We start from the raw sequence: 14230 nt of genomic DNA, 5'->3' as shown, positions 1-14230 counted from the left end.
TATAATGACCGCTGATATTAAATATTTATGGCATCTTCTGCATATTATTCAATAACGCTGACAAATAACGGCATATGGCTCAATCTCTCAAGTGGTTGATTTTACAATTTTGAGATGTGATATTGAAAGCAATCGTACACGACAGATGAGAAAAAACTGTTCCTTCTGAATATAACAATTTATCCTACGCTTCCGTCACTTCCCAACGGATTGGAGAGACGTCTGCCTCACAACTTACAATTTAGACAATCCCAAATACAAACCCACATTGCAAAATAATGTACAATGAGTTAATTGGTTAGTAGCAAAAGACGGTGACGTATAGCCACTATGTTAACATCCGTTGTGTGAATGAGGAACAAAATTAAATCTGGCCAAAGGCCTCGCGCGCGGGTCAGTGCATTCGAGAGGTGTATATCTTCGGCACCGATTGCTCCGTTCACCAGTGTAGCGTTTTGTCGATCGTCTACAGTCCTCAGTTGAACATGTCGCTTATAGGAGCTTATCCCTGTATCAATATTTCAGCTCCGACTGAGTTGAGCTTTGTGTCTGCATCTATCTGTATGCTACTGTCTATTTCTGCAATAGCTGGGAATCTATTGGTTGTTTTGGCAGTGGTGATTGATCCTAACAAAAACCTTCAATCTCCATTTAACTTCCTTGTCGCCAATCTAGCACTGGCAGATTTTATGGTCGGAATAATCGTCGAGCCAATGTCCGTGGATTTCTACATTCGGGAAGGTTTCGGGATTCCCGAGAGTGATGTTAAAAGAAACACTCGAAGAATTTGTTATTTTATTTCGTGTACTGCTTCACTTCTCAGTTTGGCTTTTATGACAGCTGATCGCTACCTGGCCATTACTCACCCGATGAAATATCGAGCAAAATTGAACCCGAAACGAACTGCACTTGGTTCTCTTTGTTTATGGGTGTTCTCGTTTTCATTTCCAATCCTTTATATCGAAGTTGGATACCTCAAGTATCAATTCGTCTTCGCCAATACTGCAGTTATTTCAGCATTCACTGTACTTGTTTTCACTTATGTGAAAGTTTTCAAAAGCTTCAAAGCCCAAATAAAAAACTGGGATGATTTCCACGACACCTCCAAGGAAAATCAAGCGAAAAAGCGAACTATTACCTTCGAAAAGAAAGTCACAACAGCGTTTCTTGTGATGTTGTGGGTATTCATGGCTAGCTTCCTACCTTCTCTAGCCCTCATCTATATAATCAGCTTCTGTGGTGAATGCAGCTGCTATTTCATCCACTGGGCCAGGGATTTTAACTATTATCTCGCCATGGCAAACTCTAGTGTTACCCCATATGTTTTTGCCTGGAGACTTAAAACATACAGACGTGCATTCTACAAGATTTTCAAGATTATGTCGTGTAGGTGGCCTAGAGCGAAGGCAAGGCCTAGATCATTTTCAGTAAACCTTAGCTGCCAGCTTAAAGAAATGAGACTGGAAAATGGATCCACATTGACAATTAAAACTAGAATTTGATAAAGTAATGACAAACCTCAAAACTCGGTGAAACTGAAAGAAAAAGACAGTGTTGTGGATGGATGGATGGTCAATTATTGGACAGAGTCTAGATGGATATTCAATACAGAACAACTTGACTGCAACATATAATCTCATCTACGCTTTTTGATACGATATAGTAAAATAGGGCCCTCGCCAGATATAAATCGCGAAAAAGGCAAGCCATCGGCGAAATCATTGTGACAGGCAAAATGGCCGGGAATAAAGAGCTCTGCCATCTGAATGCCATTATTAGAACTTTCCTGTATCATAACTTAAGCAGGTACCTCACCAGCTCTCGTCATACCCGCAAAAGCTTTTAATTTTTTTCATACACAGTTTCATAAAAATGCCATTTCATTGTACATCCAGAATAATTGAGCCTATGTCTACATAAATGACAAACTCCACACTTCTTTTCTTTCTCATCTATCTCTTGACTTAAAAGTGAAAGAACGGGATTATTGTTTTCTGGAAACCAGGTTTTTGTCTAGCTCTTATATCATGCTATCTCAGCTCATGCAAAATTCACATTGCTTGAAAGCATTTCAATAAAAACAAAATGTCTCGCGGAAGCATACTTGTTGGCTCTGTCAATACCAGAGAAAAAAACGCATCTGACAAACCAGATTAAATGTGACTTCTGCTAATGCTGTGATCGATTTGTCTAAGAGCGCACTCGACAAGATAAAAATGCTCGAGGCCTGATGCTTTAGAACGGACGGCTTTATAAAAATACCCAATGGATATTTTGATGTGCGAGGTCGTTAGAGTGATTAGCTCTCTAGTCTCTCACTTTGCAAGATGGAAGACGTTATTTTTTTGTGTAAACAAGCAATCAAATTTGCTTGTAAACATCCGCCCACTGGAATGACCACGGGGGAATTAATGGAAAAAAAAGGTCTTCTGAATGAGAGAACCACTGGAAAAGAGGTCTTCTTATGGTATTCTGAGTATAGAAAATATTGCTACTTATAGATATAAATATTTTCTTTTTTTCGTATGTTTGTACGAATGCAACATTATATTCTATTTAGTGTGATATGATCTATTTCTATTAACATTGCATCCACCAAAACAGGCGCGTTACAGCAATGTTTCATATTCTGTGATTTTTCGTCGACGTTTTCTAACTGATAAACGACTTTGTGGCTCCTGTCATTCAAACTAACGGAATTACAATTGGTGCTTTCTGGTTGGTCAGCGCCTTGAGAAGAGGTGGCGTGAATGGGAACCATCCTTCTAGCCTCTTCATGGAAGCCTTGGAAAGGCTCTGAAGGATTTTGAATGACAAACGCCACAAGGCGATTTGGCTGTCGGAAATTGTCGGCGAGAATTCGTAAAATATTGAAGACCGCAGTATCGTGATCACAATTAGTGAAGTACACCTATTTCAATAAAGGTTGTCAGTGCAAATGTCAAATGGCGGTTCTACGACCGAAATTAACCATGCGTCTCGAAGATAGGGATAAATCAAAATAATTATCCATTAAAGGTTACCAATGCTTGGCTCTGACATTGCTGGACTTTATTGAACACTTTTCAATTTTACGAATAATTAGTAGCGATTTACCATTTGCCATTCGACATTTGTACCGACAACTTTTTTTTGAAATAGGTGTATGATGTTGATATTTGCAATGAGTACAATAAGAATGTTGAATTTAATCCATACTTGAGACACCTGTTTCCATCTCTTCTATTTTCTGTAAATGAAATACCAACCACCTTTTTTAAAAAAGGAAACATTGAGCTCTCTTTAAAACTTAACCGCGATAAAAAAAACAAGGTGTAAAACTTTTTATACGGAATTGTGCAAATTATGTGTTTTATGGAACCGAGATGATAGATGCATATTGTATTTGACCTTCTTTCTGGTTTCGATATTTACTTAGTTATTTGGGATGGATTGGAAATTAAAGCGCCAAATTAAAAACTGCTTCTCGATTTAGTTATACAATAGAAACCTATGCTGTAGATCAATACCTTAAAAATATTGCCATATTGTTCTTTTTTAAACATAATTTCGATGCAGTTTTTCGCTCTTATTTATAGTGAATAATAGATATTTATCCGTTTTTGGTTTCCAATTATCACCTTCATGATACCTCTGCCGATGTTTGGGGAGATAATCGAGTTTCATTTATTTTATGAAATAAGTTTCCAAATCAAACACAAAAAACTTTTATTGTCGTTGCTAATGAAAAAACGCTTCAACACAAAAATTAATATTTACCTATCCAAACATTCTCAAAAGAGTATAAAAAGAACTCATAAAAATGTCTATCAAAATTATTGATGAAGTTTATAGATAACATATCATTTTATGGATACCATATTTCATTTCATTTCTGCATGTCTCAATATCAAAAACAAATCATTATTCTTGTCGCGCAGTAGTTCCAGCCAAGGGTAAGGTTTTGCAGTCGCTTGCTCCCTCTACTCCCTCGACAGCTCCCAAATGGCAATTGGAATTTCTGCTCGCCCTTTTTGGATCATATTAAAACTTTTAATTTGTTGTTGAGAGAAAAGTGGCGAAATTATCTTTTCCAACGCACCTGACAATTTAGGCTACGCAGAGGAAAACAGTGAAAATAATGGACACATGCAGTTTGTTCATTAAAAAGGGTTAGAATTAAATTTTGCCTGTTTTGTCGTTGTCATTTTTTTCTCAAATTGGTTATTCTGCTATTGGTATCCTTTTTTCTTTGGTTTCAATTCCAAGGTCAAAATTAAATTTTTGCTGCTTGTATATCTTTCTTTGGTTTTAATTCCAAGGTTAAAATTGAATTGTGCTTGCAATTAGCTTAACAATTCATAGCAGTTAAATTGAAGTACATGTTTAATTTGAATTACATTCAGAATAATTTTTTATCAAGAATAATTTGTGCGTGAGTTATCGGGAGATACTTCTTAGTCGCTTTCTTTGAACTCTTAATTTTGCGTTTAAGGAGTTAACATCTGATAAGACGGGCCATCATAAACGATATCTCATCCTTTGAACTTTACTGATAACTAGAACAAAATCGGTTCTCGTTTTCTTTACCTAGTTGCAACAACATTCTAAGCCATGTATCATGAGATTTCTAGAAAGTAGTTACAAAAAATGCTTACATATTCACAGTATAACTCTTAGGCCATTTACTACAAGTCTCAATCCAGATGTGTTGTTGTTTTTTTTTCAGTTCTTTCTGCCTTCACCCTATCCGTTCCTCTCATGTTTCCAGGCCGTGTTCTTTCCATGTACTATCCCAACTGTAAGTGCATTCAAATGAAGATGAAAGAATCGACATCGTTTATTTGCATTTATTTGATACGGGTGAATGGTGTTTAAACTTTGCCTTAGTATGCCTACCTACTCTAGAAACGTGTTGCATAAGTATAATGCACATTTTCGATGAAGTAAACTGCGTTTACTCTACGTGTTTCTGTTTTATTTTATCTCTCCCTCGAGTTTACAGGAATAGTACTTATTACGTAACTCTGTGTTTTTGCCAAGGTAAAAGTCAACATCTTTTTTTTTTTAATAAAATTCCAAGACGCTTGTGGACGATGTACATCTTTGCTCTGTTGACTTTTCAAAATACAAAATTTAAAACTATCGATTATTAAATGCGCTTCTACACGTTTGAGAACTGCACGCACACGTCTCGCGCGTAAATGTTAACGTGCTTCCGGGCTTTACTGCAAATAATGCGGTCTTCCTGTGACATCAGTGTGACCAATCCCGATCTCGTACCATGAGCCCGCGCACCCTTGTGTCGGCGTTGCCGCTGGCACCAGGATCCGTGGCTCCTGAAATGAGATTGATTGGATCAATTCATGTTATCTGGCTGACATGCTTTGTATTGACTAGGGAATGTAATTTCTAGGGCCTTTTTAATATCTGGTGAACTTTTTAATGCCTAACGTACCTGGTCAATCCTGGCAGACTTTGTAATACCTGACGCACTTTGTAATACCTGACGCACCTTGGAATACCTGACGCACTTTGTAAGACCTGACGCACTTTGTAATACATGACGCACTTTGTAATACGTGACGCACTTTGTAATACGTGACGCACTTTGTAATACGTGACGCACTTTGTAATAACTGACGTACTTTGTAATACCTGACGCACTCTGTAATACCTGACGCACTCTGTAATACCTGACGCACTCTGTAATACCTGACGCATTTTGTAATACCTGACGCACTTTGTAATAGCTGACACAATTTGTAATAGCTGACGCACTTTGGAATACCTGACGTACTTTGTAATACCTGACGCAATCTGTAATACCTGACGCACTTTGTAATACCTGACGCACTTTGTAATACCTGACGCACTTTGTAATACGTGACGCACTTTGTAATACCCGACGCACTTTGGAATACCTGACGCACTTTGTAATACGTGACGCACTTTGTAATAGCTGACACAATTTGTAATAGCTGACGCACTTTGGAATACTTGACGTACTTTGTAATACCTGACGCACTTTGTAATACTTGACACACTTTGTAATACCTGACACACTTTGAAATAGCTGACGCACTTTGGAATACCTGACGCACTTTGGAATACGTGACGCACTTTGTAATACGTGACGCACTTTGTAATACGTGACGCACTTTGTAATACGTGATGCACTTTGTAATACCTGACGCACTTTGTAATACGTTACGCACTTTGTAATAGGTGATGCACTTTGTAATACCTGACGCACTTTGTAATACGTTACGCACTTTGTAATACGTGACGCACTTTGTAATACGTGTCGCACTTTGTAATACCTGACGCACTTTGTAATACCTGACGGACTTTGTAATACCTGACGCACTCTGTAATACCTGACGCATTTTGTAATACCTGACGCACTTTGTAATACGTAACGCACTTTGTAATACATGACGCACTTTGTTATACCTGACGCACTTTGTAATACCATCAATATTTCTTGTTATGTAGTTGCTGTAAATGAAATTTGCATTGTCTAAAGTAAAATGCATGTATAGATATCTTATTTTCACGGTGTTTCAGATGTCAAAGAATGATTCATCGAATATTTTGATGCCGGGGATATCCTTAGGGGTAAATATACTGACGTTCATTTTGTCCACTTCAAGTTTCGGGGGCTCGGGTATCAAAAACTTCCAGTAGGGTAGTTCCATCAGCTTGCCGCGTCTCTCGATCACTGAGCTTTTTACTCGGTTTTGCCGATCAAAGTCCTTCCTCGCTTTAATTGCTTTGGAGAATACATTCGCGGGTAAACATGTTTTTGGCCTTTCTTCAAAGTCTTCTAGTGTTTGGCCGTTTTGTTTAATTTCACCTTCGGAGAGTGCTCGCTTTGCTGCACCCCTGGTTTGTTGAAACCGAACAATGCTCGAACGTTGAGAGTTTGTTCGGTGAAAGATCGGGGACCTGTCGGTGCTCTGGAAAGACGGCGGATCCGTGCAGTTTCTTGCGGTTGGTATATAAAATGATAAACTTGTAGAGTTTCTGGACATACTTTCGTTTTCTGTAACACTGTTTGCCCTTGTCTTACAGGGAAATTGTTCGTTTTTGAATGGCGACGAGAGTGAGCTTCGGTTTCTTTGTATCGTGTCACAACTCTTATAGACCATCGCAGAACTCGACTCTCGGCTATCTGTTGGAACACACAGCATATATGGTGACACTCTTATTTCTGGGAAAATTCCCAAATTTTCCTCAAGGCTCGCTTGTTTTTCTCTTCGTTCCATGCAATCCTTACACATAACAGGTCCAAGTATATCACAAAAATGTTTAGGAATTCTATTGTCGTTCATAGAGATTGCTCGACCGCAATATCTCGAAGATGTCATCTGTTCTTCCGTAGAGTCAAGCTTACATCTTCGTTTTAATACACCAAGTTTGTTGTCCTTGGAGAGAAGAGAGTTTCCTTGTGGCCCATCGCTCTGCTGAGTCGTCATTCGCTCCTGTAAAAGTCTTTGTCTGAGTTCACACTCCTCGTGCGTCTCAGTTACTGTGATTGTCTCATACTCAAATATCTCATTCGTCGTGCTTAATCTGGAGCTTGCTAGGGAGCGCAAAGGACTGGCAAACTTACCCGCTGGAGTCGAGTGACGGTGGTCGGTGCTTTCTCTCGCTTGTTCCTTTAGGTTTAGCGTCGACAAATTTCTCGAAAGTTTCTCTAACCAGTCTTCCTTTTCCGAAGATATATTTTGTCTCTTTTTCATTAAGTCTATCGGCTGCTGTTTTTTGTTTCTTCGTTTTATCTTTCTTTTCTTAGCATTACGAGCCATGGTGTCCCGAAACTTTTGACAATTTGCTTATCTTCAAATCCGATATCTTTTTCCAAAGAAACAGAACTTTCCAATAACTTTGTTTAAGTTTAAAACTTGCACAAAAGACTTAAAGCACACACACGAACATGTCGTACAGCAGTATAGTCAAGTCTGTATTCTGTCGTGCCTTAGTCAGTTGTCATTAAGATTCTTAAAGTTTTGGCAAACAGAATTTATTGACCTCTTCAGTTAAAAACAATGAAAGCACATTTTAATAACACATGTTATTGTCATGTTGGATTACAGTGCGACATCAATACGAGGCCGGCAACACAAGTTTGTATTGTCAAGGTCTCTTGGGAAATTTAAAGGAGCCTTAAACATATTAGTATCCATGACGACCAAGATACGTTTAATCTTTCTAACCGGAATCAACTTTAATGAGTTTAATTATATACATTCTTGTGTTCTGATCATGTAATCTAAAGAAGTTGTCCCCTCTAATCTATGAAGTTATGTATTAGTTTGGAGTTTTTCTCCCCAGCTAGGTGGTTCTGACATGTTAATAAAGTTTCTATCTATTAAGAGATATCGAAATTTTTATTATAAACGTAATTGTCTACTTTGAGAAAAGATACAAAATTGTTGTGCGTGCATGTTATCATTTTAACAATAGAAAACTGATCTTATTATTCACTTTTATTGTTAAAGTACTGTTGCCTGTTTGATTATTAACTCCCAACAAATCGACTTCGTAAACTAGTTGTTTTCCCTTTAATGACTACTCCATTGTATGTACTTGGCAGGCCTCACTTAGTACCATAAGGGCTGATTTAGACAGCACGAGTTAGTCAGCACGAGTCAGACAGCACGAGTTAGACAGCACGAGTTAGACAGCACGAGTTAGTCAGCACGAGTTAGTCAGCACGAGTCAGACAGCACGAGTTAGTCAGCACGAGTTAGTCAGCACGAGTTTGACAGCACGAGTTAGTCAGCACGAGTTAGCCAGCACGAGTTAGTCAGAACGAGTTAGACAGCACGAGTTAGACAGCACGAGTTAGTCAGCACGAGTTAGACAGCACGATTTAGTCAGCACGAGTTAGACAGCACGAGTTAGTCAGCACGAGTTAGACAGCACGAGTTAGACAGCACGAGTTAGTCAGCACGAGTTAAACAGCACGAGTTAGTCAGCACGAGTTAGACAGCACGAGTTAGTCAGCACGAGTTAGACAGCACGAGTTAGACAGCACGAGTTAGTCAGCACGATGCGACATCCCCGCAGCACGACACGAGTCGTAGACTGTAAATCAGACATGTCGTAGGCAGGTCGCATACGACTAAATCGTGCTGTCTGAATCGGCCTTAATTAGGCTTTCACGAGTCGATTGCAATATACAATCTTGGGGACTGGGGGAGGAGGGGCTAGAAAAAAAGCTCAAATAGTTCTACTTCTCCCATTGGAAAATTTTGTTTTTTTCATAATTTGAAAAACGGAAAACAGTCAATAGTTTTTACTTGTATTAACTTGAACCAGTGTATTTTCTCTTATCTTTATCGATGCTCTTAATTTTCAAATCAGGGATGAGGAACTGATCAGGTTCATCAAACACACACAAAGGTATTCATTTTCATAAGAACAAAAGCCTATCTAACGCGGGGATGTTCCTGGTCCTGAAAACAAATCATAACCAGCCCCTCTTCTAAATGTGTATTGGTTCGGCAATAACTTCCCCGATACTTTATACATAGGGAAGGGCAAACGATACAACATTGGTTAAGACCTATCTATGGTGTAACCGTTTCAAAGATTAAGATTAGATAACTTCCCCGATACTTTTTACATAGGGAAGGGCAAACGATACAACATTGGTTAAGACCTATCGATGGTATAACCGTTTCAAAGATTAAGATTAGATAACTTCCCCGATACTTTTTTACATAGGGAAGGGCAAACGATACAACATTGGTTAAGACCTATCGATCGTGTAACCGTTTCAAAGATTAAGATTAGATAACTTCCCCGATACTTTATACATAGGGAAGGGCAAACGATACAACATTGGTTAAGACCTATCTATGGTGTAACCGTTTCAAAGATTAAGATTAGATAACTTCCCCGATACTTTATACATAGGGAAGGGCAAACGATACAACATTGGTTAAGACCTATCTATGGTGTAACCGTTTCAAAGATTAAGATAAGATAACTTCCCCGATACTTTATACATAGGGAAGGGCAAACGATACAACATTGGTTAAGACCTATCTATGGTGTAACCGTTTCAAAGATTAAGATTAGATAACTTCCCCGATACTTTATACATAGTGAAGGGCAAACGATACAACATTGGTTAAGACCTATCTATGGTGTAACCGTTTCAAAGATTAAGATTAGATAACTTCCCCGATGCTTTTTACATAGGGAAGGGCAAACGATGAAAGGAAAAAAAAAGAGAAAAAAATGCAAGTTGTAGCATTTGTTCTATTTTTTTATATTTGTGCTCCTTCTGTAAATCATTCAGTCGCATGAAAAATAGAATGCGCTAATTTTCGCATCAAATACAAATAGAAGTTGCGGTAAAAACGTAACCTGTCACATGGCGCGTGCGATTTGATTTATTGTTTTTTTTTGCGGGGCTAACATAAATGTGTACATGTGACAGGGCCTTTAAATGAATTCTCCATAATATCATTCAAAAATTGAAGTCACGCTGCAAACTAATAGCGTCTTTTTATAGCTCAAGCTTTGTCAACAATTTCAATCATCGGTACGCGGCAAAGGTCTGCACTTTGAGTCAATCAACTAATTTTAAACTAATTGCGAAAAGCAGAAACTGCGGAAATTAGAATTCCATGAAATAGTGTATATGGATTTTAATCAAAACAGGGTATAACAATGAATTCGCTAAAGAAAGGCCTTCTCATTATTTATGATAACCAATTTTTTTAAACGGAAAATATGGTTGTTTTTGCCTCGTGCAAGAAACGGTGTTTTTATAAACAAAAACGCGAAATTTTGACTCATATTGCACAATCAGGAAATCATCCTTTAAGGAGCTTAGACACAGCCTTCATATTACGTTACCCCCATTTAACGGATATTACACAATCCGAATTATGATAACTGATTAGCTTTTAACGGCGCCGAGGTGTTTCAGACAAGGAGCCCTTAAAGACAACTGAAACAGCTGTAAAAAGGTCGTGAGAACAACTAGACCGCCTTTACAAAAAGGCCAAAAATTTTACACTTGCAACAAAGGCCGCGCACGCACGCATCGCTTCTTATCTGTTCTTTTCACGACCAAACGACACACACCCTAACCTAAATGCTTCGCAGAAAATCAAACCGAAAAAGCAAATAGCTTTTCAGACACTCACTGATTTAGGGATGTTTCCTATCTAACTATATTTACCATTTGTTTTCCTACAAAAGCTTTTAATAAAGGCCAAAAGCTGTTCTTTTCAACAAAACATAAACTTTAGCGAACTAATCTTTAAGCACCGTAGAAAAAAAATCACTAAACCCACTGAGTTAGAAAGCTACCTTTAAACTAAAATGACCTTTGTCTCTAAAATAAGTGCTAGTTTTATAAAAAAAACAAGAGGTGTCTGTGAGTTTGAATAATCATTTCTGCTATGTACCTCACCAGAGAGCAGGTGTCGGAGAAAATAATTCTAACTCTTTTTAATCTTTTGACAGATAACAACATCAATATACGATTCAAACGCAACTCGCGAATAGAAGCTCTAAATCTTATCGTTTCTCTAATATCATTGGTAACCTCAATAGCTAAGTCATTATTTTCTGGTAGAAATTTTATTTAAGTCTACTTAGGGGCCAGTTAGTAGCAACCGAGATAGAATTGTTAAATCAACTTTGAATAATGCGTGTTAAATTGCAATAAAGTTATGCCAGACAGAATCCTTTAACTGAAAACATGTTAACCTGGCGTAAGAAAAAGCCCTTTTTCATAAGCACGTTGCATTTATTGCTGAATACGTCTGTTGAACAAGTGGTGAATTTATTTAACCACAGAGTGAAATTCTAGTCAGGTTTGTGAAGAATTGACAAATATCTGACGATAATTGTTTACGAACAATTGACATATTGTTATCATTAAGCGGCCAATCACAGTGTTTGGTTCTACAGATGTTTGACTATAATGGGTTAGAATGAATATAGCTTCTCCCAGGATAGCATATGGGGATATACTAAGCTATTCACACAGCGAAACACATAAAACGGAGAGTTCTAGACCGAGTGAGTCACTTCGCCAATACAGACAACGAGCACCAAGCGACTGAAAATCGAAACTTCTGTGACGCCTTGACATCAAGAACAGTATTAACTCGGCTGCGTTAACGTTTTATTTCAATCAAGTAGTAAGTGTATGTAAGGAGGCGCGAGGGCTTTTAAGAAAAGAGCGGGAACTTTCACAAGAACTACAAACCGTGAGACGCGCGGAGTGAATCTCGAAGTTCAGGATTGCTTGCTTCTAGAAGTGTAAGAAATCAGCAGCAAACAAAATACCAAAGGTTTCAAGACCGACCCGATTATTTCCACCACAATAACATTCGTCCATTATCTGGAAAAGTAAGCCATTTAAAAGAAAGTGTCGCTATTTATTTCTGCCACCGAGTTTACTGGTGGAATATTGAAATGGCGTACCAGTTTAGTAGCACTACGAGACTTCGGCACATCGATTATCCAGAAAATCAGAGCAGTAATGTACAGTGGGAACAAGTTAATACAACAAGCACTCCAGGGATAAAAAGTCCGCCGTTTGGATGCGAAGGGAGCGAGGAAGGGAAAGATAAAATTTCAATAGCGCAACAGATCGAAAAGGGGAACCGCGGATCACGGAAGGAAAAACCTGTATTGCCCGCTTTTAGGAGCAACGATTCGCTGAACAATACTAAGAACATCACTACGCAGGCGGTGTATTCAGCGAGTTATAATCAGTCACGAGGATTTAACAGTGGACCTGCTGGTGTGTCGATTGAACTCGATGTTTTAGAGTCATTTTCTGAGTTTGCTGCGTACTTAGAATTACAAAATCCTATTTGTCCTGCGGAGTTGCTAGACACACCGGAAAAACTTATGAACATTTTAGCGTGGGATGTTTGTGTTTGAGGAAATACTACGTAAAACTAGATATAACACGATCATAATGTAACAGTGGCGATTATCAAGACTCATACATATGAACACTTAAAAATACAAGCTAAAAGGGGAGTTACAGATCATATATACAAGCGTGGTTTGGGGGTTATCTAGGTGACAAAAATTAATACAAAATATATTTTTCTAGGGGATATTTAATATTGTAGGCGGTTTTACAAAACATGCCCTCGAACGCGTGGTAATGACATTGCAGAGTTAGAGATACGAAAAGAAAAGAAAAAAAAACTCAAAGCATATTAAATATTAACATTGCCTTGTGCTAACTTTAAATATGCTAATATTTTTTCCATGTAGTTTTTACCGTGTAACTAGAAATGATTTTAAAATAAACACAATAATGGTTGAATGAATAAATTCATATGAGTAGTTTCGATTCATTCTATTTATTGTAGAAGTTATTTTAGGGAGGGTTGTTTTAAATTGCAAGATTCTGTATTCTTTTAGAGCAAAGATCCGCAAAGCGGTATGCCATGGTTATGAATTATTTAGTAAATGCATCCATTTGTGGGAATGATTCTTTTCTTTTTACGGCACGGAATTTAGGCATAATTAGTGAGAATAATTCTTGTTTTAATATCGTTATCAAAAGCAAGTTTGTAGAAAGCTTTTTAATTATATTCTACCTAGCAGGCCACCTGTCTTTTGCAGGGAGAGACAAAAAATATTCAAAATGTTTCAAAAGGACAATTTGACATATACTTACTAGAAATTATCATCTTTCACTCAATCTTATCAACAGGCAATTCCGGTATGAAATCTAGAAAAAAAATATTATAATACTCAAAGACAAAACTGTTAATAAAAAAATAACGGCGACATTAAAACTTTATACTGTTTAACTTTTTTTAATATTTGTTACACAGGATTTTTCTCGTCCAGACTATCGAAACATCACATTTTGCAACCGCAATTCTATAGATGAATCCTCAGCTATCAAGAAATATGTTGTTTCGACTAAGCGCGTAAAAAAGAGTAATGGCAATACAAATGAGCCAAATAAATTTTTCCTTTTTTGTTGACAAATAAAAGTTGGAATTTTAGAACTTCAGAATGGACGGTTTATGAAAGCGGTTGGTATTCATCTAGCTTATTTTTCGGTGCCTTTCCTTTGTATAAAATGGATAATCTTTTTGATAAAGCCTACAATTATTCAACAAAAATTTTGTCTTTATTTTACGTTATCTTTTTTTTACTAAAATCACCTTTGAGCGGCTCCTCTAATAACTCGAGATAAAGCGATATTTCGACCGATAACCACCGCATTTAGAAC

General features: G+C 37.6%; 3 protein-coding genes across 3 annotated transcripts; 2 read left to right on the top strand and 1 right to left on the bottom strand.

Annotated features, from left to right (window-relative positions):
• Window positions 1–67: 67 nt before the first annotated feature.
• Window positions 68–2553, top strand: LOC5512427 (melanocortin receptor 5). The gene has a single exon (XM_032381852.2). It carries the CDS (start codon window positions 486–488, stop codon window positions 1500–1502), a length of 1017 nt encoding a protein of 338 aa, XP_032237743.1. The 5' UTR covers window positions 68–485; the 3' UTR covers window positions 1503–2553.
• Window positions 2554–6355: 3802 nt separating this feature from the next.
• LOC116618325 lies at window positions 6356–8008 on the bottom strand. The gene is made up of 2 exons (XM_048722578.1): window positions 7598–8008; window positions 6356–7156 (listed from the first exon to the last, which is right to left on the bottom strand). The coding sequence occupies exons 1-2, from the start codon at window positions 7791–7793 to the stop codon at window positions 6546–6548; spliced, it is 807 nt and encodes a 268-aa protein (XP_048578535.1). The 5' UTR covers window positions 7794–8008; the 3' UTR covers window positions 6356–6545.
• Window positions 8009–11954: 3946 nt separating this feature from the next.
• LOC5512429 lies at window positions 11955–13326 on the top strand. The gene has a single exon (XM_001632713.3). It carries the CDS (start codon window positions 12436–12438, stop codon window positions 12907–12909), a length of 474 nt encoding a protein of 157 aa, XP_001632763.1. The 5' UTR covers window positions 11955–12435; the 3' UTR covers window positions 12910–13326.
• Window positions 13327–14230: the final 904 nt, after the last annotated feature.

Source organism: Nematostella vectensis, chromosome 15 (genome assembly GCF_932526225.1).
Source record: "Nematostella vectensis chromosome 15, jaNemVect1.1, whole genome shotgun sequence".
Taxonomy (NCBI): domain Eukaryota; kingdom Metazoa; phylum Cnidaria; class Anthozoa; order Actiniaria; family Edwardsiidae; genus Nematostella; species Nematostella vectensis.
Note: the sequence above shows the minus strand (reverse complement) of the source record. Positions and strands in the feature narration are given on the sequence as shown.